Below are 21,937 nucleotides of genomic sequence, written 5' to 3'. Positions count from 1 at the left end.
TCTCTTGAACTCTTCATTAGGCAGGCTATTAAGGCAAAAATAAGATCATGGAGGAAGATTTTCTAATCTGATGGGAGTCTCAATGAGAAACGTGGACTATAAATGAAATAAATAAAAAAATAAGATGCTTTAGTCTCAGATTTTCAAGTGCAGTCTGTTTCCTGTTCTGCATGCCAGGAAGATTACATTCATGCATCCATCCATTCATTTAAAAAACTACATCCCATCTTTTCTAGTAGTTTAAGGCATCTTACAATAATAGTTAAGCATTATTTCCAGTTAAAACCAAAAAATAAAATAGCAAACCCCAAATCTCACCCCGCCCCCATCCTCCCATTCAAACCCCCTGGCAAACAGGCAGGTCTTCCAGAGCTTCCTGAAGATCTCCCCTACACCTCTTCAGGAGCTCAATCCACAGAGCTGGAGCAATGATGGAACAGGCCCTGGGCAATACTAGACGGGCCACCCTTGGTGGTGGGTTAGCCAACAGATGGCTGCCTGACAACTGTTGTTTACACACATGGACATATGGAAAAAGAGTGGAACGAGTATCCAATTGTATCTTTGATCTTCTGGAAAGATGGAAAAAACAGCACGCTTTTAAGCTGAGGAAGGGGGGGAAAGAAGTCAAACTCTCATGCCTTGCTTCAAGTATAATTTTTAGTAAGCAGCTCAGAGTACAAAGCACTGCAGTCGAACACACAAAGCTGCCTTATTCTGAATCAGACCTTTGGTCCATTAAAGCCAATATTGTCTACTCAGACCAGCAGTGGCTCTCCAGGGTCCTAGGTAGAGGTCTTTCACATCACCTACTTGCCTAGTCCCTTTAACTGGAGATGTCGGGGATTGAACCTGGGACCTTCTGCATGCCAATCAGATTACCACTGAGCCAAGCCCCCCCCCCATAGTTGTAGGACTGCCCCCACACCAGCACTTCCCTGTGGTTTGGTCAGGATATCCTACTAAGCTCCCTTTACCCCACCCTCTTCCTCCTCTTCTATGCATCATTTCCTTTCTTTAGCACTCTTACTCTACCACTAGCTCCATTCCTCCACTGCCACCTGCCATCTTTCTGGTCACTAGGCATTGCGGAACCGGTCTCGTCCTCTTCCTCAGTATCTCCCACTCTTCCACGCCTGCTCTCCTTCTCAATTGCTCCTAGCGTACTCTAATGAGCCTCCACGCTTACACAAGCGTGCCTCATAACCACTTGCTTACCACAGTTGATGTTGCTTGGCAGAATCCCTACCATCCCACTACCCCACAAGAAGCCAGCTGGCTGACTTTGGGCCAGTCACAGTTCTCTCAGCTCCACCGACCTCACAAGGTGTCTGTTGTGGGGAGAGGAAGGGATTGTGATTGTAAGCTGCTTTGAGACTCCTTAAGGTAGTTTACAGAAGCCACCTAGTATTCCAAACTATCAAGATTCAATACCAGTGACAATGAAAACACATTTGTTCATCTTGGAGTGGCAAAGAGGAGAGATTTGGGCCACTACCCTCAATTCTTATTTGCAAAACTGCCTTAGTCAGATTTACCAAGCTATTTTTGAAATGTTGGTGCTCAATACTGGGTAAGCCATCTGACTGTTAAAATGTAGCCTGAAGAATAAATCATTCTCTTAAAGTTGTTTAGATCAGTATAAGCAAGTATAAGAGTCAAACTGTTTCAGGTTTTGTTTCCTATTATGATCTCAGCTTCTTTTGGCTTTATTTCTCTTCTTCAGATTTTAATCTCTAGTAAATCTTAAGGAAATGGCCTCTCTTCCAGAAAGCCAAAGTCCAGATGTGGTGGGATGTTGGAAAGATGGAACCGCTTTTCCGCACGGCCACTTTACCATCACCATCTACATATGCATCTTCCAAAGAATAAATGTGGACTCCTGATGCAGAAAATGGTTTTCACAGACAACAGAAAGTTTATTGACAGCCACGAAAATAAAGAAAATGGGATGTAGTCAGGAACCCATCTTCAACCTGAACTAGAGGAACAAGCTTTTAAAACACATTTCTTCCATCAAATGTGTGGTTTTGGTTATTGCTAGCCAATGGCAGACTTGTACAACCCACTTCCTAACCACAGCCTAATTTCTGGCTGGCTGTCATCACACAGTGGAGACTCACAGGAAACCCGGTGGTGAGAAATTATTTATTTAAAATGTTCTCACAACTGAGCAGAGTATACAAGTGCTCAGTGGCTCCCTTATCCTGCAAATGCATGGCAGAACTTTAAAAAACCAGGCTCGCCAGATGTATGGCTTTGTTAACAGTTGTCACCAAGATTTATTATAAATGCTATGAAACAACTGTGCTAACAAACTATTGCTGGATTTTCACTGCACGGATAGCCACCAACAACCTGCTGGGGTACGTTTGTGGACCAGTGCTCCCTGAAGAATAAATGGGAACAGGGAATAATACTTTTTATTAAAGTGAAAAAAGTTAGAGGACAACCGCTACTGTTACCAAGAAAATTGCAGAAACACAATTAAGCTGTGGTATAGGAAGTTACTCTGGCTAGGAGAACATGTACTGCTATTCGTATATCCACAGCACAATTATATGTACATTCCTAAGTATTTATTTACTTCATTTGTACCCCAACTTGCTCTCCAATGGGAACCCAAAGTGGTTTACATTGTTCTCCTCTCCTCTGATTTATCCTCACAACCTTGTGAGCATATGACTATAAATCCCATTGAGTTCACTGGGACTTCCTTCCTAATTTAGTGTGTTTAAGATTGCAGCCCTAGTCTCACACTCCACCAGGATTAGTGTGGCTTCTTCATCCAAGGTGAGTATTGGTCTTCTAAAGGAGCAGCTTACTGGAACCCACCATTCAGCCAAACTGACAACAGGACCACTCACCCATCAATCACCCTTTGAACTCAAAGCCTGCAGTAGATGAAGCCAGCATGGTGTTGTGGTTAAGAGCAGTGGTTTGGAGCAGTGGACTCTGATCTGGAGAACCGGGTTTGATTCCCCACTCCTCCACATGAGCGGTGGATGCTAATCTGGTAAACTGGATTTCCTCACTCCTACACATGAAGCCAGCTGGGTGACCTCGGGCAAGTTACAGTTCTATTCTCAGCCCCACCTACCTCACAGGGTGCCAGTTGTGGGGAGGGGAAGGGAAGGTGACTGTAAGGAAGTTTGATTCTCTCTTAAGTGGTAGAGGAAGTTGGCATATAAAAACCAACTCTTCTTCTTCTTCTTCACTTGCTAGCGGTATGTTTGTTTCTCTCTCTGCAGACAGGTAAGGAAAAGTCACGTTTGAAGCAACCTTAGCAAGCAAAGTGTATCCAATCAATCTTTTCCAATGAAGCTGGGCAGAATGAATTCCTGAGGGTCCTAAGCACCATGCATGCATGGAATTGCTTCTGGAGGAAGATTCATCTAGCTATCGCCCCCAAAATGCCGCCTTTCCAGATGCCATTTTATGTTTTATTACATTTAGCTTATAGTACCTTGTATCTGTGCTGTACCTTTATTACACTGCTACACAGTTCACAAACACAGAAGGAGCTTTAATGGGTAATCAGGAAGAACTGCTCTAGAACACACATAAAATGGTATGTAGGTCTATGAAACTTCAAACTTAGAAAAATCAGGGACTTTCCAGGCTAACGCATCTGTACATGTAGCATCAAGCTATTTATCATTTGTAAAGGTTACGTATGAGCTGTTTATATCATATCATATCTCTACTAGTAAATTAAAAAGTGTTCCGCAGTCTTGGCAAAAATTGCTTCACATGGTATTTGATTCATAAAAGATTAAACTGCACCCTCTAGTGGTCCATCACACACTCTGAAAATGTACACAGTTGTACAATTGCAACTCTGGGTAACTAAACTGCACTTTTTCAGATGCCGATAGCACTTCTGACTGTTAGCCCCGGGCTGAGTAAAAAGCTCCAGAACATTTGATTTGCACCTCAGCTGTAAAAGGATTCTGGAAGGAAAATCTGACTTGTTACTCAATATGACAAGCCAGCATGGTGTAGTGGCTAAGAGCGGTGGTTTGGAGCTCTGATCGGGAGAACTGGGTTTGATTCCCCTCTCCTCCACATGAGCGGTGGAGGCTGATCTGGTGAATTGGATTTGTTTCCCCACTCCTACACATGAAGCCAACTGGGTGACCTTGGGCAAGTTACAGCTGTGTTAGAGCTCACTCAGCCCCACCTACCTCACAAGGTGTCTGTTGTAGGGAGGGGAAGGGAAGGTGATTGCGAGCCGGTTTGAGTCTCCCTTAAGTGGTAGAGAAAGTCGGCATATAAAAACCAACTGTTTGTCATCTTCTCTATACCTACTCTCTAGATAGGCTTTCAGTATTGTGGCTGGGATACAAACCCTGTCTTCAACTCATGTGATGGCACCTCTGCCGGTAGGCAGGGAGAGATTTTTACCAATACCCCCCCCCCTTCCACTGCAGACTCCACATTGCAGCCACTGCTATTCCAGGAAAGTCCCCTTATCCTGGTAGCAGCATGGGGAGAGCACCCAACAGAAAGAGCTATAGCTTCAACCCCACCCATTGCTGCATGCCAAGAGCGAAGTTGAAACTACATATCACAAAGCACATCTAGACAGTTCTCCTCCTGCGAATCTTATCCTGGCTGTTTCTAAATTTATCTGCACCTCAAGTCAGGCACACGCTCAAAAACACGTCTGATTGTGGGAGGCTGCCAGGGAGGCATTTGCCCAGCAGTCAGCAGAGTAAACCATGATCCAGGAATCCCCAGTTCAGATCTCATCAGTGATATAAGTGTACTGAGTGGCCTTAGCTTAAGAGTCAGCCATTCATTTACAAGATGGGAATAATCTTCTGGGCATGTAGTGGGGGTCACTGGGGGTGTGGGGGGGAGGTAGTTGTGAATTTCCTGCATTGTGCAGGGGGTTGGACTAGATGACCCTGGCGGTCCCTTCCAACTCTATGATTCTATTCTATGAATAGTGGCTGGCCTTACAGAGCTTGTTGCAAGGATCCCCATTTTAATGTGTGTGAAACACTTTGCACACAGGAAGTACTACACAAATGTAAAGTATCAATCTCTCCCACCCACTGACCATCATCCTTGCCCCTGCGTTTTTAGAATTGGGCACATTCAGGCAAGGTCAAAACATACATGTTTCTTCAGCACCTTCATGGTTCCAGCGTCACAGAAGGAAGGAGAAACTTTTATCGATTAACATCATGAGAGCAAACTATTGTTTGTGGTTCAGACAAAAATAACAAGCTATGATTTTTAGCATTTGCACACATTGGAAAGGCAGGGTTGGCAACCACCTGGAGAAAGAAGAGCCTATGGACTTGGAAGTTGAAGCTCTTTACAGCGTGGAAGCAAATAACGCTACCTGGTAAGTAACATGCCAAGGGACAGGACTTTTTTTTTTCTTCAGGTTGTTGGCAACCCTAAAGAAAGGAAAGTGTGCAGGATCCCCAGATTGGAGAGCCAGTGTGGTGGTTAAGAGAGGTGGACTCTAATCTGGAGAACCAGGTTTGATTCCCCACTCCTCTACATGAGCGGCGGACTCTAATTTGGTGAGCCGAGTTTGTTTCCCAACTCCTACACATGTAGTCAGCTGGGTGACCTTGGCCTAGTCACAGTTCTCTCAGAACTCTCTCATCCCCGCCTACCTCACAAGGTGTCTGTTGTGGGGAGAGGAAGGGAAGGAGATTGTAAGCCAGTTTGATTCTCCTTAAAAGGTAGAGAAAGTCCGCATATAAAAACCAACTCTTCTTCTTGTAATGACAAAAAAGATTTTTATGTTTGAACCATTCCAGAATCTGCAATTTCAATCACTTCACAGATTTCATGGAAAAAAAATGCTTAGTTTTCCCACATACCTTTCAGTTATAGATGCCCTTCTGGCTTGGTAAGAGTTTGATTATACTGGCTATATCTGTACCTGCCCTTTTTGCAAGTACTCAGCATTCCCTGCTCTGTTCTCTCATCCAGGTACTGTCTAGGCTGAAGCTTGCTTAGCACTGGAGATTGAACAGCATCAGACAAATTCTAGGCCACTGTAGTTTCTCCACATTTGACCTATTACTGTGACAAACTACCCCTCAAAAACAACAGTGAACATAACAGGCCCAAGCCACACTTATCTTACATGATGTAGCCTTGTTGAATACCTGAAAAACCATTACAAGTTATTAGACTGAACAGTTACTCAAGGAAGCGTCTATTTTACTTGTTTATTGATTTATACTCTGCTTTTTCTCACAAGACTTAAGAAGCTGAAAGGGCACAAAAACATCATAAGCATCCACCTATTTCCTTTCTTCCTTATTCCAGCCTATTCTTACTTTCTTAAATTCTAGTCACTTCCTTCCACTACCACAAACTGTACAACATAATATAAGCTGCTTTTCTACTAGTCACACAAATTCTTATTGACGGACATTACTTGCTGGCTCTCGGGGAATGATGGGGGAAGTTACCAAGCATCATTCTTCAGTATGCTGGGTCATCTCTAACCAGGATATACTAAGCCTGCCTGCCTTCCAGTTCCCAAAATAGGTAGATTCTAAGCCAATCTTTTCCTGCACCACTAAAACAGGAAAAAGTTATAATTTTGTTTGTTGCTTCCTGAAGATTGCTTGCTTTCCTCATCTCTTTAGAGGTTTTAATAACAGACACAAAGACTTATGGCCAAGCCTGAGAACAGTAGTTTTTAACAACATGTCATCCAAAACCTACCTTTGGGCAGATACCAACTACAAGAAAGTTCTCTCCAGACACTTTATAGGATATGCCAATGTAGTAAAATTGCAAACCTGGGTTTATTTATTCGGAAATTCTTCTAACACCATTCGTACACACACTCAGATGTCACAGAGATGATCAACAAATAATGGCTTGGCAAATCAGAATTGCCCTCAAAGAGTCCTCCACATCCCTGTCTCATACGTTCACAGGGTCCTTCTCCCTTCTAGCCATGAGCTGAGCTAACTACAGCTTGCCATGACACTTGAATTGGGCACTCCCAGTTGTTAGGTGTCTGTTTGGGGAACAGTTCCATGACATCTGAATGGAACCACTGAAGATGAATGAGGCTGAGTACAGCAACTAAGTATAAAGAGTTGGAGTTTTAAATTAAAATTAGTTGTGCAATGCCTTCATATGGCTTCACAGACGTTATATTCTATACTACATTGGTATTCCTGTATATAAACTTCATATGGCTTCATAGACATTGTATTCTATACTGCATTGGTATTCCTGTATGTAAACCTGCAAATTTAAAATGTACACGCATCTTGTCACAGATAAGGAATGCAGACTGGTAACGGGTAATTTTCTTTTAATATGTGAGACTGCAGACAACTCTGAATTCCTTCTGACTGATTTAAACCTTGGTTTGGAATCAATTATCCAATTCTCAGCACAAGGGACCAAAGAGCCTCTTCCAGTCCCAGCTTGCCTTGAGCTCATGATGCCATAGTAGAGCATGGCAAGGCCCAGCAGCACCAGAATTAAGCCATCTTTTAAGAACTCAGTAGATAGATCACATGACGGCTTGAGAACCTTAGGAGACCATAATTGTTTTCAGTTTATACAGCAAAAATCATCCTACTGGCTCAGTGACAGTCGTATTGCCATCAAAGGCTGGATGTTTTCATTTCTACTCAAATATCTCAACAGTTCATGAATACCTATTATAGTACAAACAAACAGTTTTGGACTCCCGGAGCTTTAGAGGGCCGAGAAGGCTGAAATCCCTGCTGTAGAAACAGTGCTCAAAACATAAGGCAAGGAACATTCTGTCCTATTAAAAACAAACATACATAGATAAATGTGTCAAGCATCTTTGCGCTCATTGTTTTCAGAGATAATTTTATAATATAAACCACAAGATAAGCCAGTTTCTGGTTTGGTTGAAACACCGACATAAAATGATATGGTCATGATGACAGTGTCTGGAGTTTTTCCCCTCCAGCTGTATTTTATACAATATAGTACTAATTAAACCTAATTGCCCTGACCTGGATGGCCCAGGCTAGCCCGATCTCGTCAGCTTTCAGAAGCTAAGCAGGGTCGGCCCTGGTTAGCATTTGGATAGGAGACCACCAAGGACGCCCAGGGTCCCTATATAGAGGCAGGCAATAGCAAAACCACCTCTGAACATGTCTTGCCTTGAAAACCTCATGAGGGGTCGCCATAAGTTGGCTGCAACTTGACAGCACGTTCCACAACCAAACCTACCGTAATTAGAAACAGAATCGTCTATCAACTGACAAATAGACAGTGCAATCCAGATCCATTGAAAATAGACACTCGGTTGTGTCCTTAGATCTTTAGATGCGCATGTCCCAGCTGTACACAGATGAATGCCCTATGGGTGTTTCTGGAGGACTTTATCAGCTTTTATTCCCCCAGTTAAATAGATCACAGAATTTTTTTTAGATTACACTATCCTGAACAAAGCAACGTATGCAATAGAACTTAAATACAAAAAGATACCTTCAAGAATTGGAAACTTCAATGGCTCAAATACTGCCATGAATACTTTGTTTAATATTATTCACAAGGCATCATCAAGAAATCAGTAGATTCAACACTGTAAAAGGTAGCTGTGAGAAAGTTCCTAAAACTAAACTTCATTTGTATTGAATTATTTATATCTACATCCTGTTTAGGAAAAAACAAAAGTCCAGCATGTATAATCTTTACAAGAGTATCTTCTTAAAGGAGGGGGGCCCCACCAGCATTTGCTTCCTGCCATTCACAACCCACAGCACTTTGAACTGCCAAAGCATTCTTACATCCATCGTTTCTATATTTAGAACTTTAAAACTAATGGGTTGTATCTGATTTTTAGTCCTTTCTCACTCCTTACCAAGTGTCTTGAAATTTCAGCATTGGTTGCTTTTTTTATCCTGACATGACAATATTTAGCCCAAGGTTTCCTATTTCCCTCCCATACTTTCCAAGGTAACATTTTGCCAGTGAAGATAGTTTCAGCGTAGCCATGTTGGTCCGCCGCAGAACAGAAGGGAACTTTGACTCTCAAAAGCTCACACCCCGAAAATTGTGTTGGTCTCTAGGGTCATTTACGCACGGGTACTTTCACTCACGTTCGCCCCAGGTCTGAATCGGTTGTTCCTTGGATTAATGCATGAGTTTTCCATTCATTAGAGATGACCTCGTGCCCAGCCCTTGCAATGTCTGGGCCTTCCCATTCCTCTGTTAATCCGACTCTTCCATCTTCCCTGAGCAAAGCCCGGGTGAAATCCCCATGCAGAAGGCAAAGTACGGGACACCCAAGCTTGGTTTCTTTCCCAGCCAACTACAAAGCAGCGTGTCCAGAGGAGGGGAATTAAATACTCCCTGCTTCCTCGGAGCTATTTCTGAGCAGAAGAAAAGCTTTTTAAAACCAAGGCTTGGATTTCTTTCCCCCCCCCCTTTCAGATCGCTCTGTTGTTGTTCTTAAAATGCTTTTTTATGCAGCAGTTGGGTTGGGGGGATTTTCTCTCACAGTAAGCACTACAAGTAAGCCAATTACAAAGCAGCATTTAAAGGGTCGGGAACTTGATTTGAGCTTGGAGACTGCTGGTGCAGAGATTCCCAACAGGAAAGTGTGGGTCCAGCCAGCAACAAACCTCAGGTAAAACTCCCATGCATAAATGACCTAAGGTGCTACTGAAGTCGAATCTAGCTGTTTTGCCAATGAGTATCCCAGAAGTGCAATAAGCCATTCACAAACAGCAAGTAGCCAACCAGCCACCCGCCATTTTCATGGTCTCTCAGCCACCACAGCAGTCATTCCATATCCAGAACAGAACCATTCCAGTCACAAAGCTCCCAGGAAGCAACAGAAGGAATTCCAACAAGGAATAAGCACACTGTTGCCATTGTGGGTGCCCTTCTCAGCTTTAGAGCTGGAAGAAGTGCCCATAGTAGTATAATCACAACGTGCTTTCCTGCCCAAGAAATAGTACTATGGTGACAGGGGGTGATTGACACTGGAAGGCCGTATCAGACATGGCTTCTGGGGGACCATGGATGACACACACACACCCCAAAAAATCACCCAACCAAGGTTCTTAGCTGCAGGCTTAAAACTAGAGTTCATGGCTTAAATACAGTAGAGGACTTCTGAGAAGAGAAGGCAGTTGCAATGTCCCACTGCAGACCTCCAACTACCATGCGGTAGTGTACCTGTGGGGGTCATTTTTCCTCAGAAGCAGCATTCTAGAGGAATTCTGAGCTGCAACAAGGAGGAGGAAGCAGGGAAGTCCTGGTCCATAGATGAAAATTCCTTCTGTCCACAGAAATCTCCAGGGGATCCAATACCTTATTTTCCAAATGTAGGCAGATCATGGGAGAGAGGGCAGGAAAGAATGAGTCAGTGCTTGGCTCTCATGGCCCTTTCTTACATGCCCAGGGTAATGCCGATTGCTACTTTGGGGTCAGGAAGAAATTTTCCTCCAGGCCAGATTGGCCTAGGGATCCTGGAGGGGCTTTGCCTTGCTCTGGGCATAGAGCAGGAGTCACTGGAGAAGTGGGGAGGGGGAGATAGCTGTGAATTTCCTGCATTGTGCATTGCCCCTTGGGATCACTTCCAGCTTTATGTTTCTACCCTGTAACAGACATTATGGTGTGTGAAAACAAAACATTTAGCACAGGCATAGGTAACAAGTGGAAGATAGAGTCTATGGACACCCAAAACTTGTTGAGAATTTCTATTTGTCATATAATCACTATCATCATCATTGGCAAATGATTGGCAGCAACATGGAGGATCATTCCTTTTGACTTGCTCTTCCAGTGCTGTCAATTACCAGTCTATGGAGGAATAAGGAAATCTCTACGTAAGGTTGAACATGCTCTGAGACAGGGCAAAGGCATGCCAGAACAAGCCACTATAGTCCCTCCTTGCATTTCTTGCTTATTTCTTCTGTGGCTGTAGAAAAAGGAATGGAAATTTTATTCTTAATGGAATTTGTCTTCAGGCAGTAAGCCTAAAGCACTTGCTCATTTTTCCCCACCTGGGACATAAAACCTCAAACACCGTACGCACATAGTGTGACTAAGTTGTTGCATGTGACTTTTAAGATCTTCAAACTCTTACTCAGCCACATGCGCTAAGTAGGCCTTGCACCGTCCATCTAAATGAAAGTGTAGTAAGTACACACTCAAAGTATGAGGGGACACGATGGGATAACCAAACCTGATGTCACTGTAGGTTAACTGAGGGGGGGGGGGATCTTTCACAGCTACATCACAAATCCTTCCTGAAGCACAGATTTTAATAAGTTCAATGCATTATCCACTAGAACTTAATGCTTCTAAGGAGGAACTAGAATGAGTCAATGGTTAGTGTATTAGACTTGGGGTATATGAGAAAATCCTATTATTGACAGCTGTCACAATATGCCAAAGGCAATTATTACTGAATAGATGGTGACACTGAATGTGAAACAAAAAAAATATTTCCCTTGCATTGTAATGTACTTGGATTTTTCACTGCATGTGTCTATCATACAACAGGAAAGGGAGGAGTAGACAGGATATAGCCTAAAGCTCTGTATTTCATTTTCCCCCTCCTCACAATGGGAAACCATGGGACAAAAGATTAAAGCAAGCTTTGCCATATTATGAGTTCAGTCTAAAGGATTTTATGGCGCTGTGTTAGAGACTTGTTTTTCTCATGGTGGAGGGGGGAAATAATATTCCATATTGTTATCTAAATGGTTAGGATGGAAGAATGATTTCACCAGCTAGATGCCTTTCAAAAATTAAGATAAAAGTTATTTCTAAAGGAAAACCAGCCTTTGTGCAAGCCCTCAGCACACCAGAATTCAAGAACAGTGTTGGGGCAAAAGGAAATGGTTTACACAGCAAACAGTTAATGCTTCCAAAGACTAGGAGGAAATATTAAAGATAGCAAGCTTGCTCTGGAAAATACCGCCTTTATTTTTGCATTTAGTTTGCATCTTATGAACACCCATCTTGAACATTTCACTGTGCTTCAAATAGAATAAACCACTCCCCCGAGCCCTCTTTTTAAAAACTATCCAGCTTAAGTAGGCACCATGCATAGTGCTGACACTCAAATAAGTCAAGACCATAGACGCTTTCTACCACATCATTGTGAAGCAAGGAGTCACACCTGACATTTACATTGCACAACAGAAACAAGTGACCAACCAGCAGAATGCACCAAACAGACCTGAGACAGGGTATCCTTAAAACGGCATACCCAGTTCTGCATTTACTAAGTTGCACCAGCTACAGTAGGAAAGACAAGAAGGGCTTGAGAAAGACTCCATTGAGAAAACACAACTTCTGGGAACTGTGTTACTTATATGTTACGTAAGGCTTGTTTGAATAGTAAGAAAACTGGCTAGTCTTTAGGATCTTGTATTATATAAGTTAGTTATTAGAGATAAAGCCTACTTGTATTGAGGACGATTATGTGTAGATATAATAATATATGAGTAAGGTCCTTAAATAACCCTGGGGGGGAATATAAGATGGTCATAATTATAAATGGATGGGGGTGGGGGAAGACACGAGATAAAGGTAAAGGTAAAGCATAAATATAAGGATTGTAAGGTTATTATAATAAGTTTGTTGGTAATTAATAGTATATCAGATTGTCATGTTAGATGAATTCATAATGTTTTAAATGCTCCCTGGCAAAGTATGTAATGCTATATTGTAGTGCATGGTTAGTGATTGTATTATGTTGTGTTGGCTATGTGATACTGTATGTATTGTAGCCTTAGTTAGTAATATATAGTGTGAAAAATACACTATTTATATGACTTGTAATGTCAGCTTTCAAAAAGCAAATTTCTAATCTTCGTGGCTTAAATGCTATGCTTGAAAGTGAGGGGGGGGAGTGATGTCTGAGGACATCTCTCAGAATCCACCGTTTTCTAGGTAAGATTTCCAAAGTGATCAAGGGACACACCTTCAGTGTTCTGTAGAATTTGCTCTCTCCCTCCCCATGACCCTGTGTGGTATTGGTTTCCTCTTTTCTGTTCCTAGGTTCCAAACTGCACAGATAACACCTCATACAAAGAAACCACGCAGAATGGGCAAGTGACAGTTTCTATCCCATTGCCTCATCTTTCCTGTGTTGACAGTGCTAGTGTGGAAAATTACCACATATCTATTCCCACCCCATCCCTGTCAAGTTCTATCAGTTCAAGGCAAGGTCTCACCATGTGCAAGCAGCAACCACACTGAATGACCAACATAAAAGTAGGCCTTGAATGCTACAGATGGCAACCAATGAGCCAATTAGAATCAAATACAAATACAATAGATGGAGCTGCTTGAGGTGTGCAGCCTCTTGAGCGGGAAGAAGATATGCCTGTTCTGAACAACATAATGCTCCAAGAAGCCAGTTCACTGCATGCATTCAGGTCCATTCTTAAATCCCTTAAATCACAGTATTGAAGTTGAAATGAATCCCTTAAAAAGGTAATGTAAAGCATATGGTGGGGACCACAATCCAAATATAGTTCAAAGTCACAGGATAGTTGGGCAGAATCACAGCGCAGAACGCAGATCCCGAGTATTCTTTGCGTTTCACCAAAAGAGGCTTCATCAGCCTTGCATCTCTCTAGAAAGATTTCAGTTCACCTTGATAAAGGTTTGGAAAATGTCGCAGCTTGTAGTCAACCACTGGATTACTCTCTGTAAGACAGAGAGTAATCCAACGGTTACATTACCTTTTTAAGGGATTCATTTCAACTTCATTACTGTGAGTGAAACAAAGGGAGGGTTGCTCCGTTCCCAGTTAAACCTGTGGAGAGTGTTCTACTCCGTACTGAAAAGACTCTTCCTATATCGAACTTGCGCAGGTGAACTGTGGGACCATGTTTGTAGACTCATTTGTACATAGTGTGTATATATTTCTTGTGATTGTTTTGTTCAGTATCTTTTGTATTTTGTAATTGTATACTTTTTGCATGCTCTAGCTAGTTAGGTATCCTCTTTATTCTTGTCACTTTGATGCTAATACACTGTATTTGATTAATAATCAGTGTGCTGTTGTTTTGATTGAGAACATCCAGGTAGTAGAAGGTGATCTCCTGCTATTACAACTAATCTCCAGCCAGTAGAGATCAGTTCATCTGGAGAAAAGGGCCGCTTTGGCAATTGGACTCTATGGCGTTGAAGTCCCTCCCCTCCCTAAACCCCGCCCTCCTCAGGCTCCACCCCAAAAATCTCCCGCCAGTGGCAAAAGGGGCCTGGCAACTCTAACAATGGTATTTGAAACCACATATTGAGCTGATCTACTGCGAAACAATAACTTCAGTGAAGATTTCCTGCTATTATAGCAGAACTTAACCTACAAGAGGGAGAGGGGTTTGCCATGAGCACCTGCTATCTCTTATCCCATCTAAAAATGATTGGTGTGGACACAGCCTATCCCTCTCTCAGAATTCCACTGCCAATCTCGTATTTATTATCCCCCATCCCCCTAAAAAAGACCAGTGCTTGCTTTAAACTATGTCCTTGGCCCAGTACTAGGTTAGTAATGGTAACGTAAGGTACAGAAGAAGCTGAATATACTTGTTTATAATAGGATACACAGTGCCCAGTCTAAGACAGCACACGTGGTGCCACGATGCAAAACAGATCTATGACATGTTTGTCTGACCTTTGACCAAGGAGCCCAGGGCAGCATACATGATTCACTCCTCCTCTCCTGTCTGGTAAGGCTGTTCCACTTATGTGGTGAGCACAAAGTTCAGCTCTACTTGGTACTCACCACCATGGTGAAAGAAGATGCATCGCAGTGGTCATGTGAATGCACACGGTGTCTTTGAAACTCTGATTAAAGGACGACAAGAAGCTCTGTTTCCTTACTCCTTCGAAAGACATGGACAGAGTGTACACGGGTGCACCTTTCCCAAAGTAATATCAGGCTGACCAATTAAAAAATTCAATTATTGTAACAACTAAAATATTCCTTCCAGTCCTACCTGTTGGCAGGGTTGAATTAAGCAAAAGTATGGCATGGGCCCAATACAATTTGTACAACAATTTGTACGGTACTTATTCACACCAGAGAATTCATGTGAAGGCCTTGACAAAGTAGGCTCACCTTTACCCCTAAATTATGTAGCACACATATCTAAACCATTACCTAGGAACCACTATGCCACACATCTATGAAGCCTAGTTTTAACTCAAGATGCATTATCTTGTGAAAATGTTATTTATATATGCGTATACTTCACAAGATGGTCTACTTCTAGGAGCTTAACTGAAGCACAGTTGCCTCTTTTTACTGTGTTCTATGATATGATTTAGCTAATAACATATGCCGATTACTGACTGGAAATAACAGGGTAACAAACTCTAATACACAAAGAACTAACCAGCAAGAAACATACATAGGTGTCAAAAGGTGTCTCAATGCTTACCGTGTAAATGCCAATTCTACAAACAGCAAATGAAAGCTGGATACATTCAGACATTCTCTAAAGAAATTGAAATAAAGTATTACCAAGAATTATAAAAAGGGGCATAGAAACAGATTTAAGCCACATTTTCTCCCATCGTAACCCGGGTAGGCCAAAGGAATTTTTAATAATATCACATGCAAGTTGGTCAGAAGAGCAACCTATTTTCAAAGTATCTTACCTATAATGGCAAAAATCTGCATGACAAGCATACTTGCCCATATAGATAAAGAGCTGGTTCCTAAGTAATATTTCTGATCCATATGGTTATGTTTGCAGTGAACTTCTGAGAACTTAAAATGTGCAAAAGTTACTTCAGAATTAGTTACCTGACTAATTTTTCATGAGGGCAGTTTTGAAGCAGGGGTGCAAAAGCAGGATCAAATCTGGAAAACATTACATGAATAAACTACTCTAGAACATAGAAGACTTTTACAGACAGGAATAGAGGAATTATTCCCAAATTGTCACAGTCAATGGCAGATGTTACAACAGAAGAGGACCTAAAATTGGCTGTAGAAAAGAGCTTCAGGCCTGACGATCAAACACAAGTCTGGAAAGTTCACCACAGTCCTTTTATTGTAGTACTGGTTTATTTTAAATCCTGCCTAAACACACCTCTGTCTAGTTAGCTTTTCTAAAAGACATAGATCAGGGATCCCCAAACATTTTGAGCCTGTGGGCACCTTTGGAATTCTGTCACAGGGTGGTGGGCGCAACCACAAAATGGTCATCACAGGAGGCAGAACAACATATGTACACAGAGGAAACCCGAGTGGTGAAGAGAACAAGGGTTATTTTTTAAAACATTCTCTGGAGAAGAGGATCACACACACATGAACACATGAAGCTGCCTTATACAGAATCAGACCCTTGGTCCATCAAAGTCAGTATTGTCTACTGACTTTGATGGACCAAATCTACTGAGTCTGAGTATTGTCCACTCAGACCGGCAGTGGCCCTCCAGGGTCTCAGGTAGAGGTCTTTCACATTACCTACTTGCCTAGTCCCTTTAACTGGAAATGCCAGGGATTTAACCTGGGACCTTCTGTATGCCAAGCAGATGATGTACCAATGAGCCACGGCCCCTCCCCATAATAAAACCAGCCCTGTAGTGGCAACTGACATTAAAACAATGTCATTTGAATCTTCCTAGCCAATCAGATTTCCAGTAGTCAGTGAGAAGCCCTGCTAGGCAAGTTCCCCACACACTTTCTAAAAACACTTGGTAGGCACCAGGGAAGGTGTGAGCAGGCACAACGGGGCCCACAAGCACCACATTGGGGACCCCTGCTCTGTTTGCCCTTATTACCGGCAAAGAAATAAGTAACATCCAGAGGAACAGCATGGCACCTCGCCTGTGGAATGCCTCCCACACCCCTGCAAGAAATTTGCCGGGCACTTATTACCATAAGTTTTCCATACCAGGTAAAGAGGTTTTATTTGCCCCAACTAATTTTGTTGAAGCTATTATGTTTGTGGATTGCTCTTACTGATGCTGTTTTATCAAATTTAACTATCCTACCATTGAATTTGCTCTTTGTATTTTTATGATGCTCCTTTGCATATTTTTACACAGTAAAAATATTAATGGTTATTCCTGCTCCATAAGAATGGAATTCAGGAAATAGCCCTCAATTTTCCCCTCTCTGCCTGGCCATTTACGCCATTGTTTTATATTTAACATAGGAATATAAATTAGACCAACACCTTCACACAACTTGCATTAAAACATGCAGGTGTTCAGTCCAGGAACTGTATGGCTTATCCCTCCAAATGCTTTCTTTAAAAGGGTGGGATGACAGACCATATTACAATATTAAGTAATACCAAAATGTGGCTATTTTCCATGAGAGTTTAATCAGTAATCCTGATTAGTTATGGAAAAGAAGACATTAATTTTGCCTCTCTTTGACAAAGGGCGCAGAGGAGGAAATTAAGATGGCTTAGTGCATAAACCCTGTATACAATAAAATACATTCTATGTCTTTGAATTTGTGTGAATTTCAAGCCATATTCACACTGTCAGTTTAGAGATCTGTTTCATTCGTTGATGATACATCATGAAGTGCCATATATATTGTTAGCATTAGAAATGCATATATAAAGAGATGCATATATAAACAGAAAGCTGCTATTTACCCACAAAAGCAATTTACAGTTGGCTAATAATGAGTAAGAATTATGCTCCAATTATTCAGTTTTATGTTTTGCATTCTAATGCTTTCAATACAATATGGAACTGAAATTATATTTGACAGGAAAGGCCTTCAACTAGTTCAAAGGATTTTTTAAAAGTTTGATAATTAATACAGTTTGTTAGTTGCATTTAATAATAAAATTTTATAAATCAAAAGATGTTTCCAAGAAGATGTAGTAATCATTCACAATACTGGAGATTTCTTCTACATTTTCTAATACAAAGATTCAGTTAAAGTTCAGCATGACAAAGTACATGAAGTTTGGACGCATTTGAGTGGGGAAGCCAATACACACAATGGTGATTAGATAACTTCAGTTTTTATTCCAGCTCAAAACACAATGAATTCACACTGTTTCTGGGCTCTGGCAAATGCAAGAATCACTGTGTTCTTCATCTATAAATGTTAAGCTTCACAGGAACGTACAATTTCATTACAAGAAATTATATATATATATCTGTGTGTGGTGTGTGTTAGTTAAGTGCCATCAAGTCGCTTCCAACTCATGGTAACCCTATGAATCAATGTCCTCCAAAACATCCTTTCATTAACAGCCTTGCTCAGGTCTTGCAAACCGAGGGTCGTGGCTTCCTTTACAGAGTCAATCCATCTCATGTTGGGTCTTCCTCCTTTCCTGCTGCCTTCAACTTTCCTAGCATTATTGTTTTTTCCAGTGACTCTTGTCTTCTCATAACATGACCAAAGTATGGCAGCTTCAGTTTAGTCATTTTAGCTCCTAGGGACAGTTCAGGCTTGATTTGATCTAGAACCCACTGATTTGGTTGGGGTTTTTTTTGGCAGTCCACGGTATCCATAGCACTCTCCTCCCACACCACATTTCAAAGGAATGGAGCCTTGACTACTTACCGTGAGGGCTCCTTCTCTTCTGAGGCGGAGGGCATCTTGGAACTGTGGGTTATTGTCCACGCCCCATCTGGGGAGGCAGGACCAAATTAACTTCCTGCTGCCCCCTGTCGGGACACTAACCTGCTGTACCTCAGTCACAGGCTTGCCTAGCTCTTAGACAGGAACAAAACGAGGTATAACGGAACAAAAACGTAACCTTAACCAATGAACACATGAAGGAAAAACATTCCTATAACATTACAAACAGACAGGCAATGGGACCGGAATTAGGTCTGAAAATGGCTGTCTTCTGAAGGTATGGTCGATAGCACGTTGTCCTGACTCTTCGCCCGGGTGGGCAAGATGCCCTCCGCCTCAGAAGAGAAGGAGCCCTCACGGTAAGTAGTCAAGGCTCCATTCTCCTCTGAGGCTCGGGCATCTTGGAACTGTGGGACCTATAAGAGCTCCCATCAGGGTGGGTCATGCGTTCTCATCCACTACGTGCTGTAAGACCCTACGGCCAAAGGCCGCCTGTGCAGATGACCATGTACTGATCTTGTAGTGCTTGACAAATGTTGACACGCTTGACCACGTGGCTGTGTGGCAAATTTCGTCAACAGGAGATTGTTTGTCAAACGCCGCCATTGTAGAGGCGCTGCGAAGCGAATGAGCCGTAATTCCCGGTGGAAGAGGAGCCCCCGCTGCTTTGTATGCCTCAGCTATTGTTGACTTTAAGGCATAACTGATGGATGCCGCTGACATTCTGAAACCCTTGTTAGGGTTGGATATGTTAATAAACAAATAGTCTGTCTTTCTCAGGTCTGATGTTCTCTCAATGAAGATGCGCAAGGCTCTACGTAGGTCGAGAGAGTGCCAAGATCGTTCCTTTGGGCAAGATGGTTTAGGACAGAACGATGGTAAGGAAATATCCTGACCGCGATGAAAAGGAGAATTAACCTTGGGGATAAAGGTGGGGTCTTAATACCACCTTATCCCTATGAAAGATGCATAGTCCCTGACGAATAGACAGGGCTCGCAATTCTGACACTCGACGAGCCGATGTGATGACTACGAGGAATAGAGCTTTCATCCTAAGAATCCTAAGAGGAGCTGTCCGAAGGGGCTCGAAGGGTTCCTTCGTTAGGGCCTTAAGAACGATGTTAAGATTCCAGGTAGGGAACCGGTGAACAGTAGGAGGTCGAGTCTGGGAAACTCCCTTTAGAAAGGAGACGATATGCCGATGCTTGGATAACGCCGCTCCATCCACCATTGGAACCACTGTTGCTATGGCCGCAACCTGTCTGCGAAGAGTAGAAACTGCCAGGTTTAGTCTCACTCCCTCCTGTAAGAAACCCAGGATGTTGTTAACTCCTGGTTGAAGAGGGTCAAACTTCTTTCTACGTGCCCATCTGACAAACGCTTTCCATGATGCGGAATAAATGCGACGGGCTGCAAGTCTGCGCGCCTCAAGAATGGTGTTCACGACCTCTGTGGGGTAACCCAGTTTGACCAGGCGCAACCTCTCAAGTGCCAGACGGTCAAGCAGAACCAGTGGGGGTCTGGATGGACTAGAGGACCTTGGCGTAGAGTCCCCCACTGAGTTGGAATTCTCCATGGTTCTTGAACTGCTAGTCTTTGTAGAGTGACGAACCATGGACGGCGAGGCCAAAACGGGGCCACCAGGAGTACATTGGCCTTTTCCATCTGGATCTTGCGAAAGACCTTCGGAATGATTGGCAGAGGTGGGAAGGCGTACAACAGAGTCCTTGGCCAAGGACTGAGAAGAGCGTCGATTCTCTCTGTGTCTGGATGGAAGAATCTCGAGAAGAATCTTGGAAGTTTGGAATTGTCTGACGAGGCGAACAAATCGACCTCTGGAAGACCAAATTTTTGAGTGATGAGACGAAAGGAGTCCTGGTCCAAGGACCACTCTCCTTCGTTTACTTGCTGCCTGCTCAGCCAGTCGGCCTCCACGTTGAGAGCGCCCTTTATGTGTTCCGCTCGTATTGATAGAACCTTGAACTGGGCCCAGCGGAACAGTTTGACTGCTTCCCAATGTAACGTCGATGACCTTGTGCCCCCCTGTTTGTTCAGGTGAGCCTTGGTAGTCGTATTGTCCGTCCTGACTAGGACGTGGTGGTTGCAAATGTCCGCTGAGAAGAATAGAAGAGCCAGTCTCACAGCTCTTAGCTCCAGGACGTTGATGTGAAGATTCGACTCCTGAGCAGACCAGCGTCCCTGGGCCATCTGCCCGTTGAGGGTGGCTCCCCACCCTTCCAGACTGGCGTCCGTAAAGAGCTGGAGAGGATCCTCGTGCAGGTACTGTGTAGGTTTGGTTAAATTCTCCCTGGATGTCCACCACCGCAGGCTCTTGCGGACCCTGAGTGGTAAGGGAATGCTCCTGTCCCTCTTCTTCCCAATGTCCCCTTGATATGGACGAAGGAGCCACTGTAATTGTCTGGACTGGAATCTGGCCCAAGGCACCACTGCTATGCACGAAATCATGTGCCCTAAAAGTATTGCTAGGGACATTAGCCTGGCTGATTTGGAACTGGCGGCCGAAGCAGCCCGACTGACAATTTTTTCCACTCTCTCTCAGGACAGGGTTACAGTATTTTTCCGAGAGTCTATCCGCACTCCCAGGTGTACCAGAGATTGTGCGGGGGTGAGGGAACTTTTCTTGAAGTTCACTAAATATCCATGGTCTTGAAGAACCTGGACTACTCTGTTGGTATGGGTCCGGGATTGTTCCCTGGATTGTGCACAGATCAGGATGTCGTCCAGGTACGGATGTACCTGGATAGACTCCTGTCTGAGGGTGGCCATAACAGTCACCAGGGTCTGTGAAAACCCAGGGGGCAGAGGCTAACCCAAAGGGGAGGGCCCTGAATTGATAATGATTGATGCCATGGGTGAACCGAAGGAACCTCCTGTGGGCTGGATGGATAAGGACATGGAGGTAGGCCTCCGTCAAATCCACCGCCGTCATGAAAGTTTGAGGCTGGAGGGACTCTATGATGGATTTTAACGTTTCCATCCGGAAATGTTTGCGCCTCATTCTCCTGTTCACATACTTTAAATTGAGGATAGCCCTCCAGTCTCCATTTTTCTTCGGAACCGGGAAGAAGATGGAGTAGATCCCCAACCCCCTCTCCTGGTTGGGGACCTTCTCCACGGCTCCTATGTGCAATAGGTGCTGAATTGTTGTGGCGGTTCTGGCCCTCTTATCTTTCTTTAGGGGTAAGGGGGAAGAAAGGAAACGATCCCGGGGCAGGGAAGAAAACTCCAGGAGATATCCCTGAGAAATTATTTGGGATACCCACGAATCCGGGTTGGATCTGGCCCAAATGTGACTGAAAGCCTGAAGTCTCCCCCCCACTGCCAGCAGTGAGGCGTCATTGTGAATTGCTGTTTTGGGGGAACTTATCCCCTTTGTCAGGTCTAGTCTGG

At 43.3% G+C, this 21,937-nt stretch overlaps 1 protein-coding gene across 3 annotated transcripts in view; it reads right to left on the bottom strand.

The window, feature by feature from the left end:
- ARL15 (ADP ribosylation factor like GTPase 15) overlaps positions 1 to 21,937 on the bottom strand; it is a 194,612-nt gene that overhangs the window by 146,258 nt on the left and 26,417 nt on the right. For 2 of the 3 annotated variants that reach the window (XM_056848585.1, XM_056848587.1), the window contains exon 1: positions 15,402 to 15,458. The exons of the other annotated variant lie outside the window; for it this stretch is intronic. In XM_056848585.1, the coding sequence (XP_056704563.1) occupies positions 15,402 to 15,455 (54 nt within the window). In that variant the 5' untranslated portion in view covers positions 15,456 to 15,458. Of the gene's footprint in view, positions 1 to 15,401; positions 15,459 to 21,937 lie in introns of those variants that run through there. 3 annotated transcript variants of the gene reach the window in all.

Source organism: Euleptes europaea, chromosome 4 (assembly GCF_029931775.1).
Source record: "Euleptes europaea isolate rEulEur1 chromosome 4, rEulEur1.hap1, whole genome shotgun sequence".
Classification (NCBI taxonomy): domain Eukaryota; kingdom Metazoa; phylum Chordata; class Lepidosauria; order Squamata; family Sphaerodactylidae; genus Euleptes; species Euleptes europaea.
Note: the sequence above shows the minus strand (reverse complement) of the source record. Positions and strands in the feature narration are given on the sequence as shown.